The 21,573-nt window shown below is 39.6% G+C and overlaps 2 protein-coding genes across 2 annotated transcripts in view; one reads left to right on the top strand and one right to left on the bottom strand.

Annotated features, from left to right (window-relative positions):
• Positions 1–5,681, bottom strand: part of LOC135466989 (uncharacterized) — a 6,315-nt gene extending 634 nt beyond the window's left edge. Inside the window, exons 1-8 of the mRNA XM_064744743.1 lie at positions 5,603–5,681; positions 4,780–4,992; positions 4,234–4,473; positions 3,434–3,600; positions 2,888–3,010; positions 2,191–2,222; positions 1,683–1,839; positions 755–853 (exon numbers count right to left, since the gene is read on the bottom strand). Coding sequence (XP_064600813.1) covers positions 755–853; positions 1,683–1,839; positions 2,191–2,222; positions 2,888–3,010; positions 3,434–3,600; positions 4,234–4,473; positions 4,780–4,992; positions 5,603–5,681 — 1,110 coding nt within the window. The remainder of the gene's footprint in view (positions 1–754; positions 854–1,682; positions 1,840–2,190; positions 2,223–2,887; positions 3,011–3,433; positions 3,601–4,233; positions 4,474–4,779; positions 4,993–5,602) is intronic.
• Positions 5,682–10,794: 5,113 nt separating this feature from the next.
• On the top strand, positions 10,795–18,882 carry LOC135469287 (malate dehydrogenase, cytoplasmic-like). Its single transcript, XM_064747902.1, has 8 exons — positions 10,795–10,872; positions 11,616–11,714; positions 12,241–12,337; positions 12,537–12,712; positions 15,387–15,509; positions 16,164–16,340; positions 16,963–17,076; positions 17,545–18,882. Exons 1-8 carry the CDS (start codon positions 10,870–10,872, stop codon positions 17,758–17,760), a joined length of 1,005 nt encoding a protein of 334 aa, XP_064603972.1. The 5' UTR covers positions 10,795–10,869; the 3' UTR covers positions 17,761–18,882.
• The last annotated feature ends 2,691 nt before the right edge of the window (positions 18,883–21,573 follow it).

Raw genomic sequence — 21,573 nt, 5'->3', positions numbered from 1 at the left:
GTCTGATTTGACGCCTTTTCATTGAGCTAACCTTGCACTGTATACTTTTGTTGAGAAAGAATCAGGCCTAAGCTACATACAACTGAAAGGCCTCCTTACAGTTGACTCAGTTATACAGTAAAAAATGACCTCCTTCTATACTTGACTCAGTAATGTGAAATCAAGCCTTAAGATGAGTGATCTAGATTTTAGCTCCGTCTCTAAAGATGATTCAGTGATATCCGCATTTCCGTTGCGAACGACTCAATAATGCTGGAATAACCTGACTCTACAGATAACTCGGCACAACATAGAATCGCCTCTTGACTCAGTGACAAGAGGTAATGAAATTGTTTGCAATTTGTATGGCGTTGAAAGCTACTGTTATAACAAGTGAATTATCATAACTCTGAACTGCCAATGACAACTACAGACCACTGATTATGTATGGCAGGGGCCTCAGTTGGTTAGCGCGCTAGCGCAGCCGTAATCACCCAGGAGTCTCTCACCAATGCGGTCGCTGTGAGTTCAAGTCCAGCTCATGCTGGCTTCCTCTCTGGTCGTACGTGGGAAGGTCTGTCAGCAACCTGCGAATGGTCGTGGGTTTCCTCCGCGCTCTGCCTGGTTTCCACCCACCATAATGCTGGTGGGTGGAATATATGTGAAATATTGTTGAATACCGCGTAAAACACCAATCAAATAATAAATAAATTTGTATGGCAAAGTCACAGGACATTTCTCTCAAATCTCCACTCATGACGAGCTGTATACTCACGGTTGTCAAGAGCCATTCCGTCACAGTCTCGTTCATGACAGGAGGGAAGCTCTTCTTCTTACTCACCCACCCGTCGCAGTCCACACGCGAGGTGCGGTGCTGAAACAGTTCATACGTTTTAGGCATTTTGAAAAGAAAATCAGGCATATAAATTTCAAATAATTAAAAATCAAGAAATTTTCATCACACTATTCATTACAATGACTTAAGGATGTATGTAGCGCAAGTCAAGTTTATGAGATGGCACCTGGTGGTTTATACAATCAATCACCATTCATCAATAAAACAGAACGACTATAGTTTGTATATGTTGGATAAAAGGGGAAAGAACTGCGTATCAATAAACAACAAAGAAAAGCGTTGAGGGACGTTTCTTTTGTTTCTGACACTGAAACCTCCCTCGGCGTTGATCAATATTTACATCCATGCTTTACTTAAGTGAGGGTAATGTAAAGGGAGTGTAGGATATGACTTATGTATCCAGATTGGTGTTTGCCGCCGCACTCAAGAATATTTCACTTACACGACGGCGGCCAGCATTACGGTGGGAGGAATATAGGATATGAAGCATGTGCTGGCAGTCTTATCACGGTGAATCCTACAACAGGACCTACCAGGATCTAATGCCTTAATTCGACAATTGCATTGCTATATTGTCACAAATATATTGTTCAGGCGTTTCTTGCTCCAAATTCGAATCGCAGCATTCTGATTTAATGGGTGAATTTTAGTCCTAATGATGGCTTTTTACAACAATGAAATCAACTCTCCAGTATGTGCATGCGACAAGGTGTTTTTGAACTTTGAGTCTGTCGAAGGTACATGTATATGCTTTAAGTTTCGAAGTTTTCTCAACCAAAAATGTTTGTGCAAATCTTATCGAGATGCCCATCAATACAGGATAAGCCTAGCGATGCCTTGAGCTTACCACACCCTCATACTGGAAGGTTCCGTCCAAGTCAAAGAACTGATTAGGGTTCCGCAGACGGACTGTGTGTGGATTCACTTCAACGGTATCAAATCCATTTGGGTCTATAACTCCACTGTGCAATTTCCCAAATGCGTGTTGGTTACGTACTTCACACCTGTCAATAGGAAATTCAAAGTGAAAGTTGATTATTTGTTGGATAAACTTTAAACGTTTAAATAGTAAGGATTCAGAGGAAAACTGGTTTAAAGTTAGATCGTATGGCTATCACTTGCTAACAACGTTGTTAACGAAGTGATATACATGTATGCACATACGATCTGATTTTATTATTTAGTTTCATAAATCTGGATGTAAAAACTCAGGGTCAATGGTAAACTGGGTAGAATGAAAATATAACCAAATTATCACGGTAGCGTTCATGTGTACCTGTGTTAAAGTCGTGTATTTCTGTAATCCGGCCTAGTCCACCCCTTTAGAATCTGATGGAAACGGTGAGTAGTCGTACCGTACCAGCCTTGATGTGTAGTCATACCACTCCTGACGGAGAAATGGTATACATTTACAGGGTTAATAATACTGCTCTTAAAGAAGAAATGGCATAGTTGTGGTTCATTATGATACCACAATTAGTGCATGGATATACATGCTGAGAATTCATTTTGTAAAACAGACCGTATGATGTACATTCAATTTTGCCGTTCCCCTAAAATGCTGTCTCGTGACCTGACGAACAACAAACAAGACCATTTTGCTGCTGTTGCCTGCTTGAAAGACAAAAAGCATCACTTTTAATAAACGGAATCACGGTAGGTTATGAATTGTAATACATAATACTGGCATGGCCAACTTCTAGCAAACAAGTAAAATTGTGATATTAAGTTTCCATCTACTTCATTTTTTTAAGTGGACCTAAATGCTTTGACAAAAGCTACCTTAAGAGACTTTTTCATTTTGCAGGCGAAGCTCCGCGTGAAATTACGAGTGAAATTACGAATTATCACAGTGTCTGTAAATTAACGTTCAACAAATAAATAGGGCTGAATCGAATGGTGCATTCTGCAGTACCAATACAACGTCCAAGGCACTTATTACGCAAGCAGATGTATGGTGTCACAAAACTGGGGGGTGATGGCTTTTAATTAACGAAGCTAACGAAATGATTTCATCACTCTAAAAACACTGGGCCAAATATTAACACTTACAGCAATGTATGAGACTATTTTCGTCTGCGGCACGACGATTTCCGTCTCAAAATGGAAGTACTGCGGTGATATGGGAAGAGCTTTCAAGCTCTTTCGGTTTTCGCAGTACATGCCTTTTGGGGCCTGTAACAATGGAAACGTGTTATGGTGGCGAGATAAGAATTCTTCAGATCGTCACCAGAAAAGCCATGAACGTTCACATGGTAATATGTCCACAAATGGAGATAGGATGTGGTGTATTTTAGATACTTTGTAGGTATAATTTTAATTAGGTAAGCATTAAATGTTGGTATAGCAAATTGCACATTGTACAAGGAGCACAAGAGATAGTTAAAGAGCTCAGTGGTTGCCCCTCAATGAAAAGAATAAGAATTATATTAGCGTGGTTTGTAAAGAAGTTAGTGCATAGCTCAATTGGCTAACATAATAAACTAAATAATATCAATATGTCACTGTCTTATTTCACAAATCGCAAATTGTCATCAACGGTAATTGGGTTGAACTGTAAATGGTATGTTGCGTTCACTCATATCTGACCAAAATTACCTCGAAGACGTGGTCCGGATTGGCATCAATGTACGGCCGGAAGTGCGTGAATTCATAAATATGGTGGTAGCTCTTGCTTCCGCCATCACTGTTGTAGGATTTCCCGACAATCTCACAGCGAACCGGAAGTCGATCTCCTCCGATAGCTTCTGTCCATTCAGAAGCGTCTACCAAAGAAAGAGAAACAATACCCAGAGAAAAAAGTTTTTTTTTTCCAGTTACCTTAACTGGTTACTCGTAATCTATCCGTTGCCTTTAAAGTGTAATGGAGCTGATCATTACATCTAAGAACGTTTCCGTTAAAACTGAAACGCACTTTGTTCAAAATGGAAATCCAACTGAAAGTTTCCCAAACCAGCCACGACTACCGATTGATCATGTATTGTATGTATATGCGATGAGAATTTGTTTTTAAGGGCTTGCAGACAATGAGGATTTGCGCACATATACAAAGTCAATGAACCATGTTTATATGCTGTCTATATCTACTTATATCATCGAGGAGATTTATAGGAAACTAAATGTAGCGCGCTAAATGCTGTAATTCAAACACATTCGTAAACAGCTGAGTGATAATTTGCACATATACCTGGTTACATAACTTGGCCCACAGCCAAGGTTTGCTTTTCACCTAAATGTTTACGAATCTGTTTGAATTACAGCATTTAGTGCGCTGTCTAGTACAACAACTGAACATCAATCAAATAAATAAATAAATCATAGTCATGGTCGATTTTTCTCTTTAAATTGTGACAGTCGGAAACAGACTGAAGGGTAAAACGAGTATTTTTCTTTCATACCGGAGAAGTACCAGGTGACCTTGCTGGTGGCGTCCATATCCGGCCAGTATGAGCATGACTGCCATCCCTCCACCACGATCCCGCGGACTAGTGACTTGCCCAGGTATTTCTCCACTATCTTCCCGCCAAACCTAAGCGCCGCCGACGGGGAGAACATCCGGGTGCTTTGGTTTACCTGTTTATATCCGAACAGGAAGTCATTGTTGTCTTCTGTGAGTTCGTCTACAACGCATGACTTCGCTACAACAAAGGTTTAATGAACGAAATGAAAGCGGCAAATACAATATTACTTCACTGAAAGTATAACACTAGCTTTCGAAATGGGAACAATACGCCATTTTGTACCTCACACGCGGGAAAAATACGTCAAATTAACTTGCCAAAGGTCAGTGGTTTACCCCGGACATTCTAATTTCTGCCACCTACATAAAACTGATCAAAGTCGTACGCACATGTGTGACGAATGCTTGCGTATGGTATTAAACAACAATGAAATGAAAAATAAATGAAAAAAAATCAATCAACCAATCAATCAATGTTACTCACTAGCAGTGCGGTCCACAATGAAGAGCTCGTTTGTATCATAGTTGTACACGATTTGCCCAGTCATTCCCTTCTCCGTCTGGTAGATGGCGCCTCGGTTGTGAGGGAAGTCGTAATACTCGATAACGTCAGTGGAGCGGTTCAGGTCCAACAGATTGCATTCCACACGAGCCGTGAACGTGTTGGGCAGGGTGGGCTTGGTGGGGCCAACGCGGACTGATGTATAACATGTATAGACATACATCACACATCAATATATACTACAAAAGTTTCTAAGACGTTTCTCTGTTCGCCGTGTTCGAATTAATCTCTCACCGCATTGCTGCGTTGACGGCCAAACACAACGCTGCAAGGAATCTGGGCAGGTGTTGTCGAGATGGAAAACATAGTTAAAATCTGCATCGAATTTGTAGGTTATACTAGACATACTTGATTCACTGGGACCATTTTGGTATGAAAAACCTTTTAAATTTTCCGTTTGGATTTAAAAGATCCATGTTTTTAAAGAAATGTTGACTATTCATGTTGTGTGGCGTGCTTGGCTCACAATCGAGTTCATGTGTTCTATAGTATTTCTAGCACATGGCTGATCCCGATGGCTATATTCTCAGAGGTTCGACTCTGGATTGGAAGGTCCAATAGTTGTTATTGATCACCAAAAGACTGAGGTAGAATACCAAACGGCAACGTTGATATCCCCTACGTACATTTACTTGTATTTGATTGGTGTTTTACGCCGCCTCTCAAGAGAATTTCACTTTATTATACGACGGCGGCCAGCATTAATATGAGGAAAAGCACGACCGTCCGCAGGTTGCTGACAGACCTTCCAACGTACTCCCGGAGAGGAAGCCAACTGGTCTTGAACTCATAGTGACCACATTCGTGGGAGGCATCTGGGTCATTGCGCCGCGCTGGAGTGCTCACCCTCACGGCACATAGGCTACATGCAGTGCAAGTTTGTACTTGAATAAATAACAGTAAATTTTAGAGTGGAGTTAAATACTTAATTAACATCAATGTTTCCAGACTAAAAATTAAGAATATAATTGCTAAGTTCACACTATCTTTGTTGGACGACTATAATCGCACCAACTGTAACTCTTACCCGACCCAGGCAGAAATGGCGCGCACACACTCGTGTCGTGGCCACCATGCACACGAACAATCCACGCACACATCAGCCATATTGCAAGAAACAATCTGGAAGAAGAAGAAAAAAGGACATTTGGAACATTGCAATCGTTCATTTGAGACCTCGCTACTTTTTCTCAAATGCACTTTATATGCAGGGCTATATCCAGAAATTATTTCTGTGGAATATTTATTTGATGTTTTGGAGAGGAAAAACAGTACGCTGCATTTTTTTTATTGATACAAAGTGTTATTGAATATACGCATACATGCCTATAAAAGTGTTTGAGTCTAGTATAAGAATGTCTACGACGCCTAGATTTTCGTTATCGGTTATTTGGCCTATTTCAGCTATACTTTAATGACTTAAGGTATAACTAATTTTAAAGACAGGCTCATTTTCGCATTCTACACAAGTGGAACAGTCTAGTTTCCAAAAACAACCAGTAACATTAAATGCTATGTATGGAGCAGGGAAAGGAACACCTTTGCCAGCAATGTTTAAACATGAAACACGTGCAACCTTAAAACGTAATCCCCGCGGTACAGAAAACAAAACACGTTGACAAACACTACAGCACCTATATCTGACAGTTCCTTGATTCTTCTCAGCTTTATTTTCAATATACATGCAAGTATGTATGCATGCTTCGGGTTATTACGTCGTACTTAATTACAGGATACATGAAACGCTTTGGTTTTATTTCTTAAGATGCAGATTGTCATGTGTAACAAATAAATTTTCCAACTTTCACTTTGGGGAGTGAAAATGGCTTCTAAGTACAGTTTTCTTAAGGCCCCAGCGGTTAGTTGGGAAGGTAAGTAGCTTGCAGCGGTGACTTCAACGAGGATCCCTGTTGAAAAAGAACTCTTGTGTGGGACAGACCGAAAGGGACCGGCCGAATGGTGGCGGGGTGTGGGGAACAATATGCATAATATAGAGGGGTAATTAACAGGTATAAAAATAACCCTAAAATGAAATTTTTTTAACAAAAATTCAGGAGCATCATTTCTTTGTTTTGACATAGAAACACATAAGGGTTCATTTTCATGTATCCTTTAACAATTTTTCTGTCATATAACGACCAAGTCATTAGGTGTGTGTACATATACACTGTCTTCTTGAGGCAGGGCGAGGCCATATCGCCTAAGTGCTATCGCCACTGATGTATCATGGCGAAGACACCAGACATGACACCCCACCCCATCACATCATACTGACACCGGGCTAACCAGTCCTGCTCCCTTACGCTAATATTTCAGTGCTAAGCACCAATCGAGGCAACAACAAGTAGCATTTTTTAAGGTCTTTTGTACTACCCGACAAGTATTTGATCACGTATTCCCGACCTCGAGGTGGACTTCTAATCATTAGGCCACAGAAGCTGTCCACAACACATGTAGAAACGAATCTAGGAACATGGCGTACAGGTTGCCTATATCATATCAGGTAGTGAATAAAAGAACAATTAGCAATCATTTTTCTATATAATATCATGCAGAAAGATCTCTGAAGGCTATATAATGGTATTACTTAACTTCACATATTTATAACACGAGCTAAGGAGGCTGAACAACCATTGGGCTACAGTACAGAAAATTGGTGCAAGCGACGCAGCGTGCTATCAGCTCGCAGTGTTAACTGATTCATCCACTACACGTCTTAGTGTTAAATTGGGTACGAAGGTGGGCAATCGGAACGAAGGTGGGCAATGTATTTCATTGGTGTGGTAATGGTAACGAAGGTGGGTAATGGTAACGAAGGTGGGCAAAGGTGTCGAAGGTGGGTAATGGTAATGAAGGTGGGTAATGGAAATGTAGGTAGGCAATTGTATCGAAAGTGGGTAATGGTAATGAAGGTGGGTAATGGTAATGTAGGTGGGCAATGGTAACGAAGGTGGGTAATGGTAACGTAGATGGGTAATGGTAACGTAGGTGGGCAATGGTGTCGAAAGTGGGTAATGGTAACTTATGTGGGCTTTGGGAGTAGGCTATATTCTCTGAATATATTTTTACGCATTAATGTTCCAATCTATTATCTCAGGATAATTTATATATACATGGTTGTTTGCGAATCTCAAGGATGCTACATTAATGTGTTTAATCTGATATATATAGTTATTACGTATATTCATTTATCCTCAAAAAAGGCTGGATGTTTATGTATGCGTTTAATGAATCCCGTGAGAAAATATTGTTTTCTCTAAAGTCCATCAGCTTTTTACATATATTTTTTTTCTGAGAGAAGGATATTGATAATTATAACGATGGACAGTTCGTGCGCTGATGCGTCCCATGGCGGGATGCTTGTATGTACTTTCTCTCAAGAGACATCCTCTTTCAAGACGAACACAGATATAATGTATTCTATCAGCAGTTCGCACACTGAAAGACTGGATCGTATATGCATATATTAGAGGATAATGCGTTTTCTCTGAACAGTTATTTATGTAGACCTATGTTTCTCGAGAGAAAATAATATGTATTTTCTGAACAGTTATTTGACTTATTTATCTTAGTGTCAATCCCTCATTAGTTACCTACCTGTTCATGCTGTGAGTATATATCCCGGTATGAGCACGCAGAAGGGTATCTGTGATATCTCTGTTCACACCCCTCTGTGTCCTCCTGAGACATCTATAACCAGTACGTTACACTGATAACAAACGTCTTCTGATTAATCTACGGTGCGATGGAAGGGCCATGCTTCCCAAAGAAGGCATAAAGACAACAAATAATATAACCTTAGTTATTTCGGACGGGTTGTGGTAAGATACCTAAATTGCCACGGCATTTTTCTGACATGCTTGGTGACTCTATATAAATCAGTTTTCAGTCTGGATTTCTTACTGGGCTATTTGGGGTTCGCCATGTTAAAGACACCGGAAACAAGACGTCACGTGACTCGTACCCCACGCTCGTTTGGCTGAAAGGCAAAATAGATACAGTGTCACGTGGTTACTTTGATCCGCGATACCTCGGTTACGGAACATCATACAAATAAAAAGGTACATGTATACGATTTTTAAACTTTATGTAGGATATTTTATCGATGTTCATTTAGTCTCTATTTTTAAAGGCAGGTGTATTATAGAAAATTAATTTTGAGTATAATCCAAGTGCTACATTTAGGCAATGCTGTATAGTTAGGCAATGCAGTTCTAATAAAACCTTCGCCAACTCAGATAATGTACATGCATACATTCCAGTTCGGGCTGCGAATCGGCGTGCGGTTGGTCCAAATCCGGCTTCTGTCCGGTTTGTATGACTACATACACATGAATATACGTTCGTATGAGTGAAATCAAATTAACATTAACATAAATGCAGATTATTTTAAAGAAGAGGAAAATGTAAAAATGAAGTAAAGGTATCAGTGTAGAGTTAAAAACCATCGAAAACTGTATCTGAAATCTGAAATCTGAAATACCATATTGCGTATATATATATATATATATATATATATATATATATATATATATATATATATATATATATATATATATATATACCTTTACTTCATTTCGATGGTTTTTAACTGCAATTTTTAATAATCTGCATAATAATTTGCCTTTTAGCCAAACGAGCGTGGGGTGATATATATATATATATATATATATATATATATATATATATATATATATATATATATATATATATATATATACTGTATCTGGGGACAACTATATATCTCCGGCTATATGTGAAACATCACAGTTTTCGTGACCCCTATACATGTATATGCGGTCCGTGGACCGACGCTTCATATTAATTCACATCATCATAAACGCTGTATACACACACCCATAAAACGTTTCTAGACAGATGAGGAATATCTTTAATTAACAGTACTGATCATGACTTGGAGGCGGGGGGGGGGCTGATCGGAATGATTTGCAAGATTGGACTGGCCTGTGATTGGTTGTTTCTTAACTGTTAACTGATGCATGCCGTTTACCCTTATTCCATGCCATTTCAGTGAGCCATCACAACGCATAGACATTATACTTAGTTTCTTAGTTTAAGAAAACTAAAAGGCGTGAAGATAATGTATGCAAGCATGTCGCCAGTGATGTAACGCAACATTTTCTACACCCTAACTACATGTGTTAACAACAAAGGTAGGCCCTACTAACGAATAGACTTGTATACGATATTCGTGCCTACATGTGTCAAATGTGATCCAACAGAGTGTAGAGCCGATTTTGTAGTTGACAGATGTACATGAAAATAAAATTTTGCAAAGCTTGCATTTTCCGCACTGGAGACAAAGGTAAATCCGGACACACATTTTGTGCTGCATCAAAGAATCGAATCTGGTAGGCTAGGCCATATACGACATGTTTCAAATTTAGCCATAGGCCTACTGGTAAATTTGGATAGCCTACAGATCAAATTACAACATGATTGCAACACAGTTTGAATCTCTGCCTCATTTTTGATCTCTATTTGATGGATGTTCAACCCCAACGCCCCCTCCCCGGCCACTTCACATTAATTGTGCATTTCTTGGTAATTCAACAGGCTTCTTAACAACTCCAAGACTGTTTGAGTTTCCGTGATACGTGGTTTCATTGGCTCCAATGACAGATGTTTTTCTGATATGCATATGAAGTGTCATGTGAAGAGTGGAGTTTGTAACACGTGTGTATGACGCGACTTGTTTCAGCTGTTACCATTTTTCTACCATAATCCCAGCGTTATATTTCCATATTTAAACTAGTGAAGTAAAAAGTATCAGAGGATGTAGGCTTAGGTCACCGGTAACAAACGATGGCGAAAACATCCACAGATAGGAGAATGTTATAAATGTCCTCGCCCACGGAGAATGCACCTTAGCTCTCCATTCAGAGGCGTTATGTGCTATTGAGCCGTATTTGATTGCCTGTGACTTGCGCTCGACATTTGCTCATCCTTGGACGAGGTGTAGTGCACGCCGGGCTGAACGACTTACTGAAAATGGTACGATCATGAAGTTTTTAAACATTTTTCAGCAGTTCCATTGAGCTATCTGTTTGTCAAAATCTGCTTAACCCAAAAAATCTGTTGTAAAATGAATGATCGGCAGTTTCCTGAGGGATGTTATGGAAATGTCAGGGTTGGTCCGGGAATGTTGACCTTGACCCCATTCACCCAGTAAAACAAGGGCGTTTGATCATGAAAGGTGCAAAAGTCGTCAACCCTAGACATACAGTGTATTATATTACCTAATTACATAACATTTAAACCAGCACTAGGCTGCTTGATGATGACGTATTTTGTTGAGCTCATTTCATGAGTTCATATTCATGAGAGACAGATTAATAACATTCATTTAATGTGCATTCAGCCCTAGGTGGCTAGTTGAGCTGGCTCTTACAAAATTTGAAGAAATTTACAAGACAGACAAAAGAAAAAAAAAAAAAAGAAATATGCATTGGCATCTCAGACATACTAGGATGCAGTCTTGTACACTATGACTACACTATAATACAGCTTCATATCCCCAGTCCTGTGGGAACTATTTGAATGTTCTATAAAAACACCATAGATCCACGTTGATACAAACCTCAGTCTGCTACCACTGTGTATTGTGCTAAAGTTTGGTCCAGGAGTGACTTTCGATGAATAAAACATTGCTCCTACTGTCCTATTATATTGAAAATCTGTTTTCATCCATGTAGGCAAGCCCATGTCCCTTCAATCAATTGTCTTGTGTTTTACAGAGTGAAGCTCTGCGTGTGGTGGTGACCGGAGCCGCGGGTCAAATCGGCTACTCTCTCCTCTACTCTGTGGCCAAAGGAGATGTGTTTGGAGCTAATCAGGTTTTTTTTTTTTTTTTTTTTTTAAATAAATTACACATTTATACAAAAGCTTTTGTAGCTCCCTTAAGGTGTCTTTCCGTAATGCATCGATCCATGAAGTAAGAGTGTAGACTGCAAAGCTATGTTAACTTGATAGAGCTCCAGGTGGATTCACTGCAGAATTAAGTCTGGAGGCGAAGTACCTGACAGCAACCCTCAGGCCCTTGGCCTATGAGGTCTTGTGCTCAAATCCAGCTCTCTCTGTTTTGGATATGGCTATGAGGGAAGAGGTTTGTCAGATATCTGCTGAAGGTCTGTGGTGTCCTCCACTCATTAACTTGACCACTGTTGTGCAATTGTCAAATTCTTGAATGTAGCATAAAATATGGTGATTTGTTCTGTCGTCTTATAAGAGAAGTTTAAAGTTTAGATAATGGTGTTTAACCCTGATCAAATAAATTAAAAATGGAATTAATCTAATCATTGATTTAAACTGCACCTAGGAATGTATCACCTGGTAAATGTCTTTGTTTTTTTCTGGTTTCAGCCGATTGAGTTGTTGTTGCTGGACATTCAGCCCATGCTGAGCGTGCTGGAGGGCGTGGTGATGGAGCTCCAGGATTGTGCCCTACCCTTGCTTAGAGGTCAGCCTTACTTCTCATAACACACTCTTCATTGCATGCTGAAACTTTCAGAATTTTTCAAGAAGAACATCTATTTCTAAATTCCCTAATAAGGAAAGGGTATTGCTTGTTGAAACTCTATATTTCATCCATCTGATCAAAAATATGCAATGTCCATAATAGAATTGTTTAGTATTTATTTTTTGTTTGTAATTAACAGAGGTTGTGGCCACAGCAGACCCAATGGTGGGATTTAAGGATGTTGATGTGGCCATCCTGGTGGGTGCCATGCCGCGTAAGGAAGGCATGGAGAGAAAGGATCTACTGGCAGCCAATGTTAGGATTTTCATGACTCAAGGACAGGCCATTGACAAGGTGGCCAAGAAAACGGTCAAGGTCAGATTTCTGTTTGTAGATAGAGCTAATACTCATGTTTCAGTGCCTTGGTTGGACAGGTGTCAGAGCTGTAACACACACTTCTCATTTTATGACTTAAAACAAATTTTGTGAAACCAGAAAGCTGTTCTTCAAAGTGTGTTCACACCACGATATAGCTGAAATATTGCTGATGTGGTGTTAAGTCATATGGTAAATTACCTAAAATTTTGCCCTGGGACTCGGAAAGTGTATCCCATGATTCGTTGTGTTGATTGTGGTTCTTACGGACTGGGCACCGAGGGTGGTCGGGATTATACTGACAGTTCAAGAATGTCATAAACAAGCTCACACTTCACTGAGCAGTTGGTCTTCTACCACCATTAGTTCCTGTCTTCCTCAGTTTTACTCAGAATAATTTTAGTACATGCACTTTGCAACAGGTTGATTGTTTTATTATAGTTATTTTGTGAAAAATGGAAATTTGAGAGAAAACATTGTGGAGATTAATGATGTGTCATGTCAGTTATCCATTTTTGAACTGCAGGGCCCTCCGTATACAAAGCTGTAACAGAATTTAGCACACCATGAATCCATACTTGCTAACTGAGTCTGCCAGCAGACGAGATGAAGATTTTTGTTAAAACGACACCTACACGTGCATTTGTACCGCTGCAGCTAAACATTTCTTGTTCCTTCTGGTGTAATTTGAAAGACTTTCAACTTTCGCCCATATTTTGTAAACATGAATACTTTAAAATTTAATTGCGTCCCCTCAGACCAAATTTTGGTAGATACAAGCCACAGTCACAGGACATAATGTTTTCATGTGTCTACCCATCATTTTCGTGATTTTTGCTAGTGAAAGGCAAAACAATAATCTTGTCAGTAAGTCATGTTTGGGCAAAACTGTATACAGGAAATCATAAAACATAAAACATCATACAATATGTGATAACAACTCACATAAATTCTGTCGACCGATATGCAGGACTCGCGCATAGTTCTGTCGAAAAGGGGTAAAAGTAAATCATCCTAGTTTTTGGATATCTTGCATGGAGTATGTTTTCTGTGTTTAATCGATATTCCTGATATAAAAATACTGGAAAAGGAACTCTTGTGCAATAGGTGGACAGTCCCGACTGTAAAGAAACGAAAACATTGGAATTACATGGACAAGGGAAGCTGATGACAGAGGTTTCTCAGTGAAATTCGTTTTTAGCTGAAATACATTTGTACACATATTCATTGCATAATGAGGGCTCTCAGACGACAACCGTTCACCAGATAAGGTGACTTCCACTTAGGCCTAACTGAAATAATCGGTTCGTCTGCATTGTACATTGTGCATGTACATGCTTTGTTTGGCATAGTGATGCATTCAGACAGTGTTTGGAATTTAAAGGTTTGTAATAGACATCGACTTCCATTTTCTTCGGTTTCATTCATGGGTATATTTAGAGATGTAGGCCTACTACTAGTCAGGATACCTGCACACCTTACTGTCAGTGACTTGACCCCATGTGGCGAGGATTACCAACAAGAGCTACGAAGTGCCATGCAGGGTAATAAAAAGGGCCGGGGAGCGTTAATCACTCTCTTCTGTCATCTTGCCACCAACTCAGATCGTGCGAAAGTAAATGACAGTAACTCATGTGTGAAACTTTAGGTGATTTACCGTAATCGTTCATTCAAAGTGCTCCCGAATTTGGGGGAAAAATTATGAAATGACATATTGCCATGACTAGTGTGGTTGTCACAAAGTTATCCACACTTTGTACAACAGGCCACAGAAGCAGTAAAAAAAAATTGTTTTCTAAAGTTCGCCACCCTTCATTCTGCTTTCCTACTTTATCTGAGTGAAAGTGGAAAATAACTTTCCCTAATATTTCCTCGGGTGTGTTGTGTGATGTTAAAAGCAGATTGAAACCAGTAGGAAAGGATAATGTTAAATATTGTGTGAGGTCTGTCTTCAGCCTTATATAATATCATTGTTCATGCCTATCTCTCCAACTTTCTGAAAAGCATCACAGCATTGCCTGATGTTTGGCAAGTTTTGGTTTATAGGTTTGCCAGTGTTTGAGGTATACATGCAGATCGAATATCAAGCATTGTCAGTGTTAACCAAATTCCATAGCTGATATTTGCAAGAACTAGGTATTACATAAACATTGAAATGTGCATTGTTAATGGTGCATGCTGCATGCATGTATGAGGTCTTATTTCATCTCCATTCTAATTACAATGGTTGTAGGTAACATGGTGGAATGTATTAAATATCCCCAGACATCTGTTTTAAGCTCTTGGGAAGCTACACAGAAGGACGTGTTTAAATAGCAGTGTTAGTGCGTGAAGATCAATAATGGTTTTAGTGTTTATGGCACAACTTGTTCAGAGATACTCTTTATGTTATGGTTATGTTCATGTTGATCTTTTTATCTCCAGTGAGATAGTGTTAAAGGCTAGCTCCGATTAACATGTCTCAAGACCTAATATTTCTGTGAATCTGATTGATTCATCTGTCTGGCTTTCATGGCATCTTGAAAGTTAATGAGTTACAAATATTAAAGCTAGATTAAGTTCTTATCTGAAAACTTTAATGGTAGCATCAAAAGAAGCATTTTAAGGTCTTCATGTGCTATTGAGTCATATTTTGGTATTTTATGTTGTCTGTTGCTTACATGTCTTATTTCAGGTTGTTGTTGTTGGAAACCCAGCTAATACCAACGCTTTAGTCACTAGGAAGTATGCTCCGTCTATACCACCGCAGAACTTCACCTGCTTGACCCGCCTGGATCAGAACAGAGCTCAGGCTCAGGTAAAATACCTTCAAGCTTTACACCAACAGAAATTAACAAGCTACAGGGTGATTAAAGGTGGTTTAAAAGATTTTCTACATTGAACTTGTGTATTTAGCTGATCTTCTCCTCCATCGAAAGCGCATTTAAAAAGCCAGGGATTATGAGACATGGATTATGGGCATTGGTATAAAATAAAATTACATGGACTAGCAACGTTTGATTTGGGAGTTCAGGATGGGTTGTAACTTGCAAATAGGTATACTTGGAAGTCATTCACCTTCTTTGGGTATTGTAATTCTTCAACTTTTTCACATGTTTGCAAGGTGTTTATTCAAACAAATTCTGAAGGCATATATTCTGTGTTGACTGATAAAGCCAAACTTTTTTGTGAAGCCCTCATTCAGGGCAATCCAATCAGTGTAGTTTTGTCTCCAAAATCAAATTAAGGATGTGAATAAATTGCACTGAAAGTTGCTCTTTCATATGCAAGAAGGTTGAGGAATTAGGGTAGCACCCTTTCATGCCACTCAATATTTTGTCATGCAATCTAACAGATTTTTCTTCTTTTCGATATTTGACTCATTTTTCTTAACGGTGTTAACATATTGCATGTCAAAATAAGTACCTCGTAGAAAAGTATGTCATGACGACTTTTTTTGCTTTTTTCTTAGATTTCTTCGCGACTGGGAGTGTCACATGACAAAGTGAGGAACTGTATTATATGGGGAAACCACTCCTCCACCCAGTTCCCAGATGTTCGCCACGCTATAGTCAACATAGATGGGAAGGACATCCCAGTGCCTGAAGCTGTCAAAGACGACAGCTGGCTCAAAAACGAATTTATCAAGGTGAGTTCGAGAAATAGCATGAACAGGAGAAATATCTTTCGCCTTTATCCATGATCAAATTTTTGACCCATCTTTATTTCTGTAGACTTCACTTTGATAGAGTGATAGTCATCTGGTGTCTGGTCTCCATGATCAGGAGACTGATTCATGTCATACAGCAGATCTTTGACTTGATTTTCTTGGCACTTTGCTGGCTTGACACTCAGCATATGGGGATGGGATAGGTACTGGCAGGCCCAGTACCACTGTGTTTAGTGTCATGTCTGGTGTCTTTGGCCTGGTGTTCCAGAGAGGAAGCACTGTAAACAATGCCAGAATTACCCGTAGGGCCAGTCTGCTATTAGGAAACAACGTTTCCTAAATGGTAACAGTAGTGTTAAACCACATGCAAATATACATGTACAAACAACTCAATCCTGTGGTGTGGAAAATACAGTTTGGTCTACACTTATTGCAGGCAAAGCGGGGTGGTTCACCTTGGGCATTTCAATTCCTCCACCAGTAAAACTGACCGCCATCATACTCGTAAAGCTATCAAATAAATAAATAAATACCAAAAAAATTTTTTGCTTTTAATGTTTACATTTGGTACCAATGAATGTGATGTTTTTGTTTACTGTAGACTGTTCAGCAAAGAGGAGGTGCTGTGATCAAGGCACGCAAGCTCTCCAGTGCCATGTCTGCTGCCAAGGCCATTTGTGACCATATGAGGGATTGGTGGTTTGGGACAAAGGGGGTAAGTGAAAAATATTAGGCGCAATCATTTTTATGCCACAATGCAAATTCAATAGGGACATCTACAAGAGTTGCAGTGTTCGTCACAGTTTGTATTTCTTGTGGACATGACTTCTCAAAAACCTATTTTTCAACATGATTTCCAATTTTGGTGTACACATTCCCCTCATTGTAGACATAACCTGTATGAAATTTTAGCTAGGGGGCATTGGGTTATCTATTTTGTCTTAATTTTACAGATTTTAGACTGTTGTTTTCGTACTTTGCAAAACGGGGTTTATGTGTTTTGTAAACACTCAAGGGACTTGCTAGTCTTAATTTAGGAATGAATAAAATTTTAAATTTTATTATCACACATGCCCTGTGTTTACTGATGACTATAAAGATACACTTTATCGTTTTTTTCTGTGCTTTTAAGTGATTTTCACCTGAAGTCCAAACTTGATAGTGGCTGTGTATTGTATTGCAGAATGACTGGGTGTCTATGGGAGTGCCCAGTGACGGGAACCCTTACGGAATTCCTGATGGGCTTGTTTACAGTTTCCCTGTCCGTGTCAAGCCTGACCACTCATACGAAATCGTGTCTGGTCTGCCAATAGATGACTTCTCCCGTGAGAAAATGGACGCCACCGCTAAAGAATTGCAAGAGGAGAGAGATATGGCGTTTGCTGCATGCGAAGCATGACTAACTCCTCCTGCAAATCTTTGATCTCTACTGTAGCCTGTGGGTTTGTCAGTGGGTACAGTGAGAAGAGAGGGGAAAACCAGTGCTTAGTCAGATAGGGATTCTGTATTACAATTGTTCTAGACATTATGGCGGGCAGTGCTCTTATGATGTGCATGTGTGTTAATTACAGTTTTTCGGCGTTGTGTTTGTATTCTGTTGTCTCTGGGAAGGAGTAGATGTTGGATGTGAGGAAGCTCTGACATGATAACGGTACCAAATCGGTCATTAATATGAAAAATGTCCAATTTATATTTCGAAGAATGAATTACTAATGAAGCCCTGCAAAAAATAAATATGGATTTATGTGTCAATACACTTTATTAATCGGATAAAGTCTTTTCTGTCCTCTTTACTGCAAAAGAGTAAGAGAGAAATTTAGTACACCAGGATGAGTTATGCTGCATAACATATGAGAAGGATGTGCTGACATTCATCTTTTATGATAACTGATATGAACCAGTCGGCTTCAGTGTCATCAAAACATAGTGAAGACTTCAGTTGTTACTGAATGGTACTTTACAGCATTTTATTACAGATACCCTCTCAGAGTGGCATTCGCCTTGATATGGCTTCCAGATTGCCTAAGTGGCGTTAAGCCAGAACATTCCTTCATAGTTGAATAGCCTATGGTGCATAATACTGAATGAGATAGAGATTGGAGTATAAATCTGCATTTAACTACACACACATGTACATCAGAGTGCAGGAGTTACCAGCAGCACTCAAAAGTTTGAGCATAAAGGTGTCTTGATAAGTAAAACTTTGAATAATTTTAACTCGGTGGGTAAAATAGTGTAAATTTTAGTAATCCTGTTTAGCAAGAAAGTGTGTCGAAATGTATTTAGTGAGGCTTCCCATTTATTCCTGATCAAGCTCATGCGTTTATGATTTACTTCCTACATATATGGGATCATACCTATTTAGATTGTACTTTAAAATAAGATACGATGAAGTCATCAATTACAGTGCTATTTGTGATTTTTTTGTCTCGGTTTTGATCATGTAACTACGCATTTACAGACGAAATAAATGTTGATGTTATCTGTGTGACTTCTAATCAGAATACAGTAGGTATTGGATCTTTAATACAGCCTTTGTGTTTGTTATTTTCCGTGGCGGATATTGCAATGGAATATAAAGGAGGATGTCGTATATCTTGACATCCTCCTTGTTGACAAATCTACTGTATGCTCACTGGTGTTGGCTGGCCGTTTGCACCTACTAATAAGTGCTCGTTCTTGCTTACTTCTCTAGTATTGGCAGCTTCTATCTCAAAAGTTCGGATTTTATGCTCTACAAATGATAGTCCCATATGGAGCTACATTATACAAAGGCATCCACTTATGTTATAGCTCCGCAAAAGTGGCATAGTAGCGGAGGACAACATCCGGTGAAGTTTTCAAAATGTAGTCCGAACGCCAAATTCACCTTTGGACCACAGCACGTTCAAAGTACCCAGTTCTGATAAATCAAGAATTAGATCTTGATTGTACTGTCCTTAGGGGGTGATCGACTTGAGAGGTAAAGACCAATAGAGGGAGCTGGGTTATGTATTCACATGCCGCTATATCTTTTTGATGCTCCATGGTATTCATCAGCTCGAAGATTGCGAATTCCTAGATGAATTGATCTTGTGTTGAAATTTGAAGTCCATTTAAATTGTGCCTATCTTCACTGATTTGATTCTCTGAATATATCACCAAGGGAACTTTTAGGCTGTGGTAAACATGTATGTGTTGAACTCTTTTGCGCCATTTTGACTGAGTTTCTAAGCATGAAAGTCTGAAGTTTCTCGCTACAAAGCATGGTAAACCAAATACATCTATCTACTCAAGTGAAGAGGTCAGACTGTAAACCGTCTGGTTAGTTTAATATTAGATACAATGTTAAACCTGAGAAAAGCTGTTGTGCTAATTGCTTGCTCATTTCAACACACAATGGCACAGTTTATAGTATTTATAACATCATGATGTTTGAGGCCCTGTTTTAATGACTGCTTGGTTCTCAGGGCGTAGAAAACAAAAAACATTGGGCTAAACACCGGTAGGAAGTTTATGACACAAGTGTTCAGATCCCAGACGAGGCCACAGACAAGGTACAATACATCAATAGTAACCGTCACCTCAGACATAAGACTGTAAGCAGCTGTCAGTCAAGGCCAGTTCATCGAACGCCATACTTTCGGACTAGTTTAATAAGTATCTTATTAGTTATGACAAAAACAGAAGTGCATATTTATCCATACTTCTCCTTTACCAGATGTATGAAAATTGCTCGTGTCACGTGTTTTGCATTCATGTATGCAAGATATAGGGCAAAAACTTGCTCTGTGAAGATAAACTAAACTGACCCACAATTTCCAAATCGGGTATGGATCCTGTTAAGCAGAGCAAAACAGCGGGACTATTTCGTCGAAGAGTATCAGTGGAAATACTGGGAAACCTAAGGCGAATTCGGGCAGAAGTCATCAACAGTTTGGCGAAAAGCAAAACGTCGGAATCACAGAGTGATCATGAAGAACAAGACGGAAATCTTAAACTACCCAAGTTGTTAACCCCTGTGACATCGAAAGAAGCAAACTGTGTACCCAAGGAAGGTTGTGGAGCAGTGAGCGCTGAAAGGGACACAGATTTGGGACAACAGGGGAAGATACAGGAAAATTTGTATGAAAACGGCAAAGGCTCCGACAGGGCAGGCGAAAACGACCACGGGAATGCGTCGTGTTCTTGTGAAGTGGAAGATCCCGAGGCGGGATATAAACAAACAAACATGGCCATCAAACATATCAGGAAGTGGAAAGTGTTCGCTAAAATCAACTCAGAGAGACGAGCCCACGACACGTCCTCATTAAAGGACATCAACGAATTTAGAGAAACTCGCAGGATGTCTCTTGTCTCAGAGGAAAGGCGAATGTCGGAAACTTTCAAAGCGGTAAGCTCAGTACAAGAAGGAATAAGGAATATTAGTATGTCTCCAGTATCCGGGAATACGTCGGGGAGCAAATACTCCATTCATTCCGCGGATGTAGACACTGTACCGTGCTTTAGTGCTAGTGGTTCGAAGTCCGCATCCAGGAGAGCGTCCTTGAGTACATTCCATAACCATTCACCCCCTTACACAGCAGACCGACCCAACTTCTACAGGAGGGACAGCTTGGCCCCTGCCATTTCTCTTCCCTTAGTCAACAATGACCAGTTTCAACCAAATCTAGAATTAAAGAAGCTAGCAAAGGCCTGCGTCAAGTCACAAAATTTCACATTTCGTAACAGTTGCAGTACTCTAGAAAACAGTCTCCCAAGACTGATTAAAATTACCCACCCTTTACAAAGAGAGGCTTCGAGGGCGAGAGCAAAGAGTCAAAGGGTAAACTCTAAGCTCCAGCGATACCTTCGAGAAACTAAGTCTACCTACACTATGGCGAAAAAACTGAAACTTGTCCACGAGACCAAGTCCATGGAAGAAAAGAACATGCAAGATACTGATTTATAGAAAATTTTACGTCATTTATTTATTTTACCCTTTGGCATAGATTTCAATAAGGGATTGATGGTGTTCTCTTTGTGTGGTTTTCCCCAAAAGTTCGCTGGAGACCACGTGCCTCCCACCAATAATGACGGTTATCATGATGTAAGAGAAAACTTCTCGAGTGTTGCATTAAAGAGCAATGAAATAAGCAAATAAATTTCATTTGTGTCTCGAGAACTTGTGTCCAACAGGCTGTAAGGAAAAGAAAGTTATCGCGGCATGTAAAACACTTTTCTCCTGAGTCTC

This window comes from Liolophura sinensis, chromosome 6, assembly GCF_032854445.1.
Source record: "Liolophura sinensis isolate JHLJ2023 chromosome 6, CUHK_Ljap_v2, whole genome shotgun sequence".
In the NCBI taxonomy this organism is placed as follows: domain Eukaryota; kingdom Metazoa; phylum Mollusca; class Polyplacophora; order Chitonida; family Chitonidae; genus Liolophura; species Liolophura sinensis.
Note: the sequence above shows the minus strand (reverse complement) of the source record. Positions and strands in the feature narration are given on the sequence as shown.

What these genes read in the sequence shown, in the direction of transcription:
- LOC135469287 (XM_064747902.1), top strand. An exon ending in TGCCCTACCCTTGCTTAGAG is followed by an intron (nt 12,338 to 12,536) that starts GTCAGCCTTACT and finishes TGTAATTAACAG; the next exon opens with AGGTTGTGGCCACAGCAGAC. An exon ending in TCAAAAACGAATTTATCAAG is followed by an intron (nt 16,341 to 16,962) that starts GTGAGTTCGAGA and finishes TGTTTACTGTAG; the next exon opens with ACTGTTCAGCAAAGAGGAGG.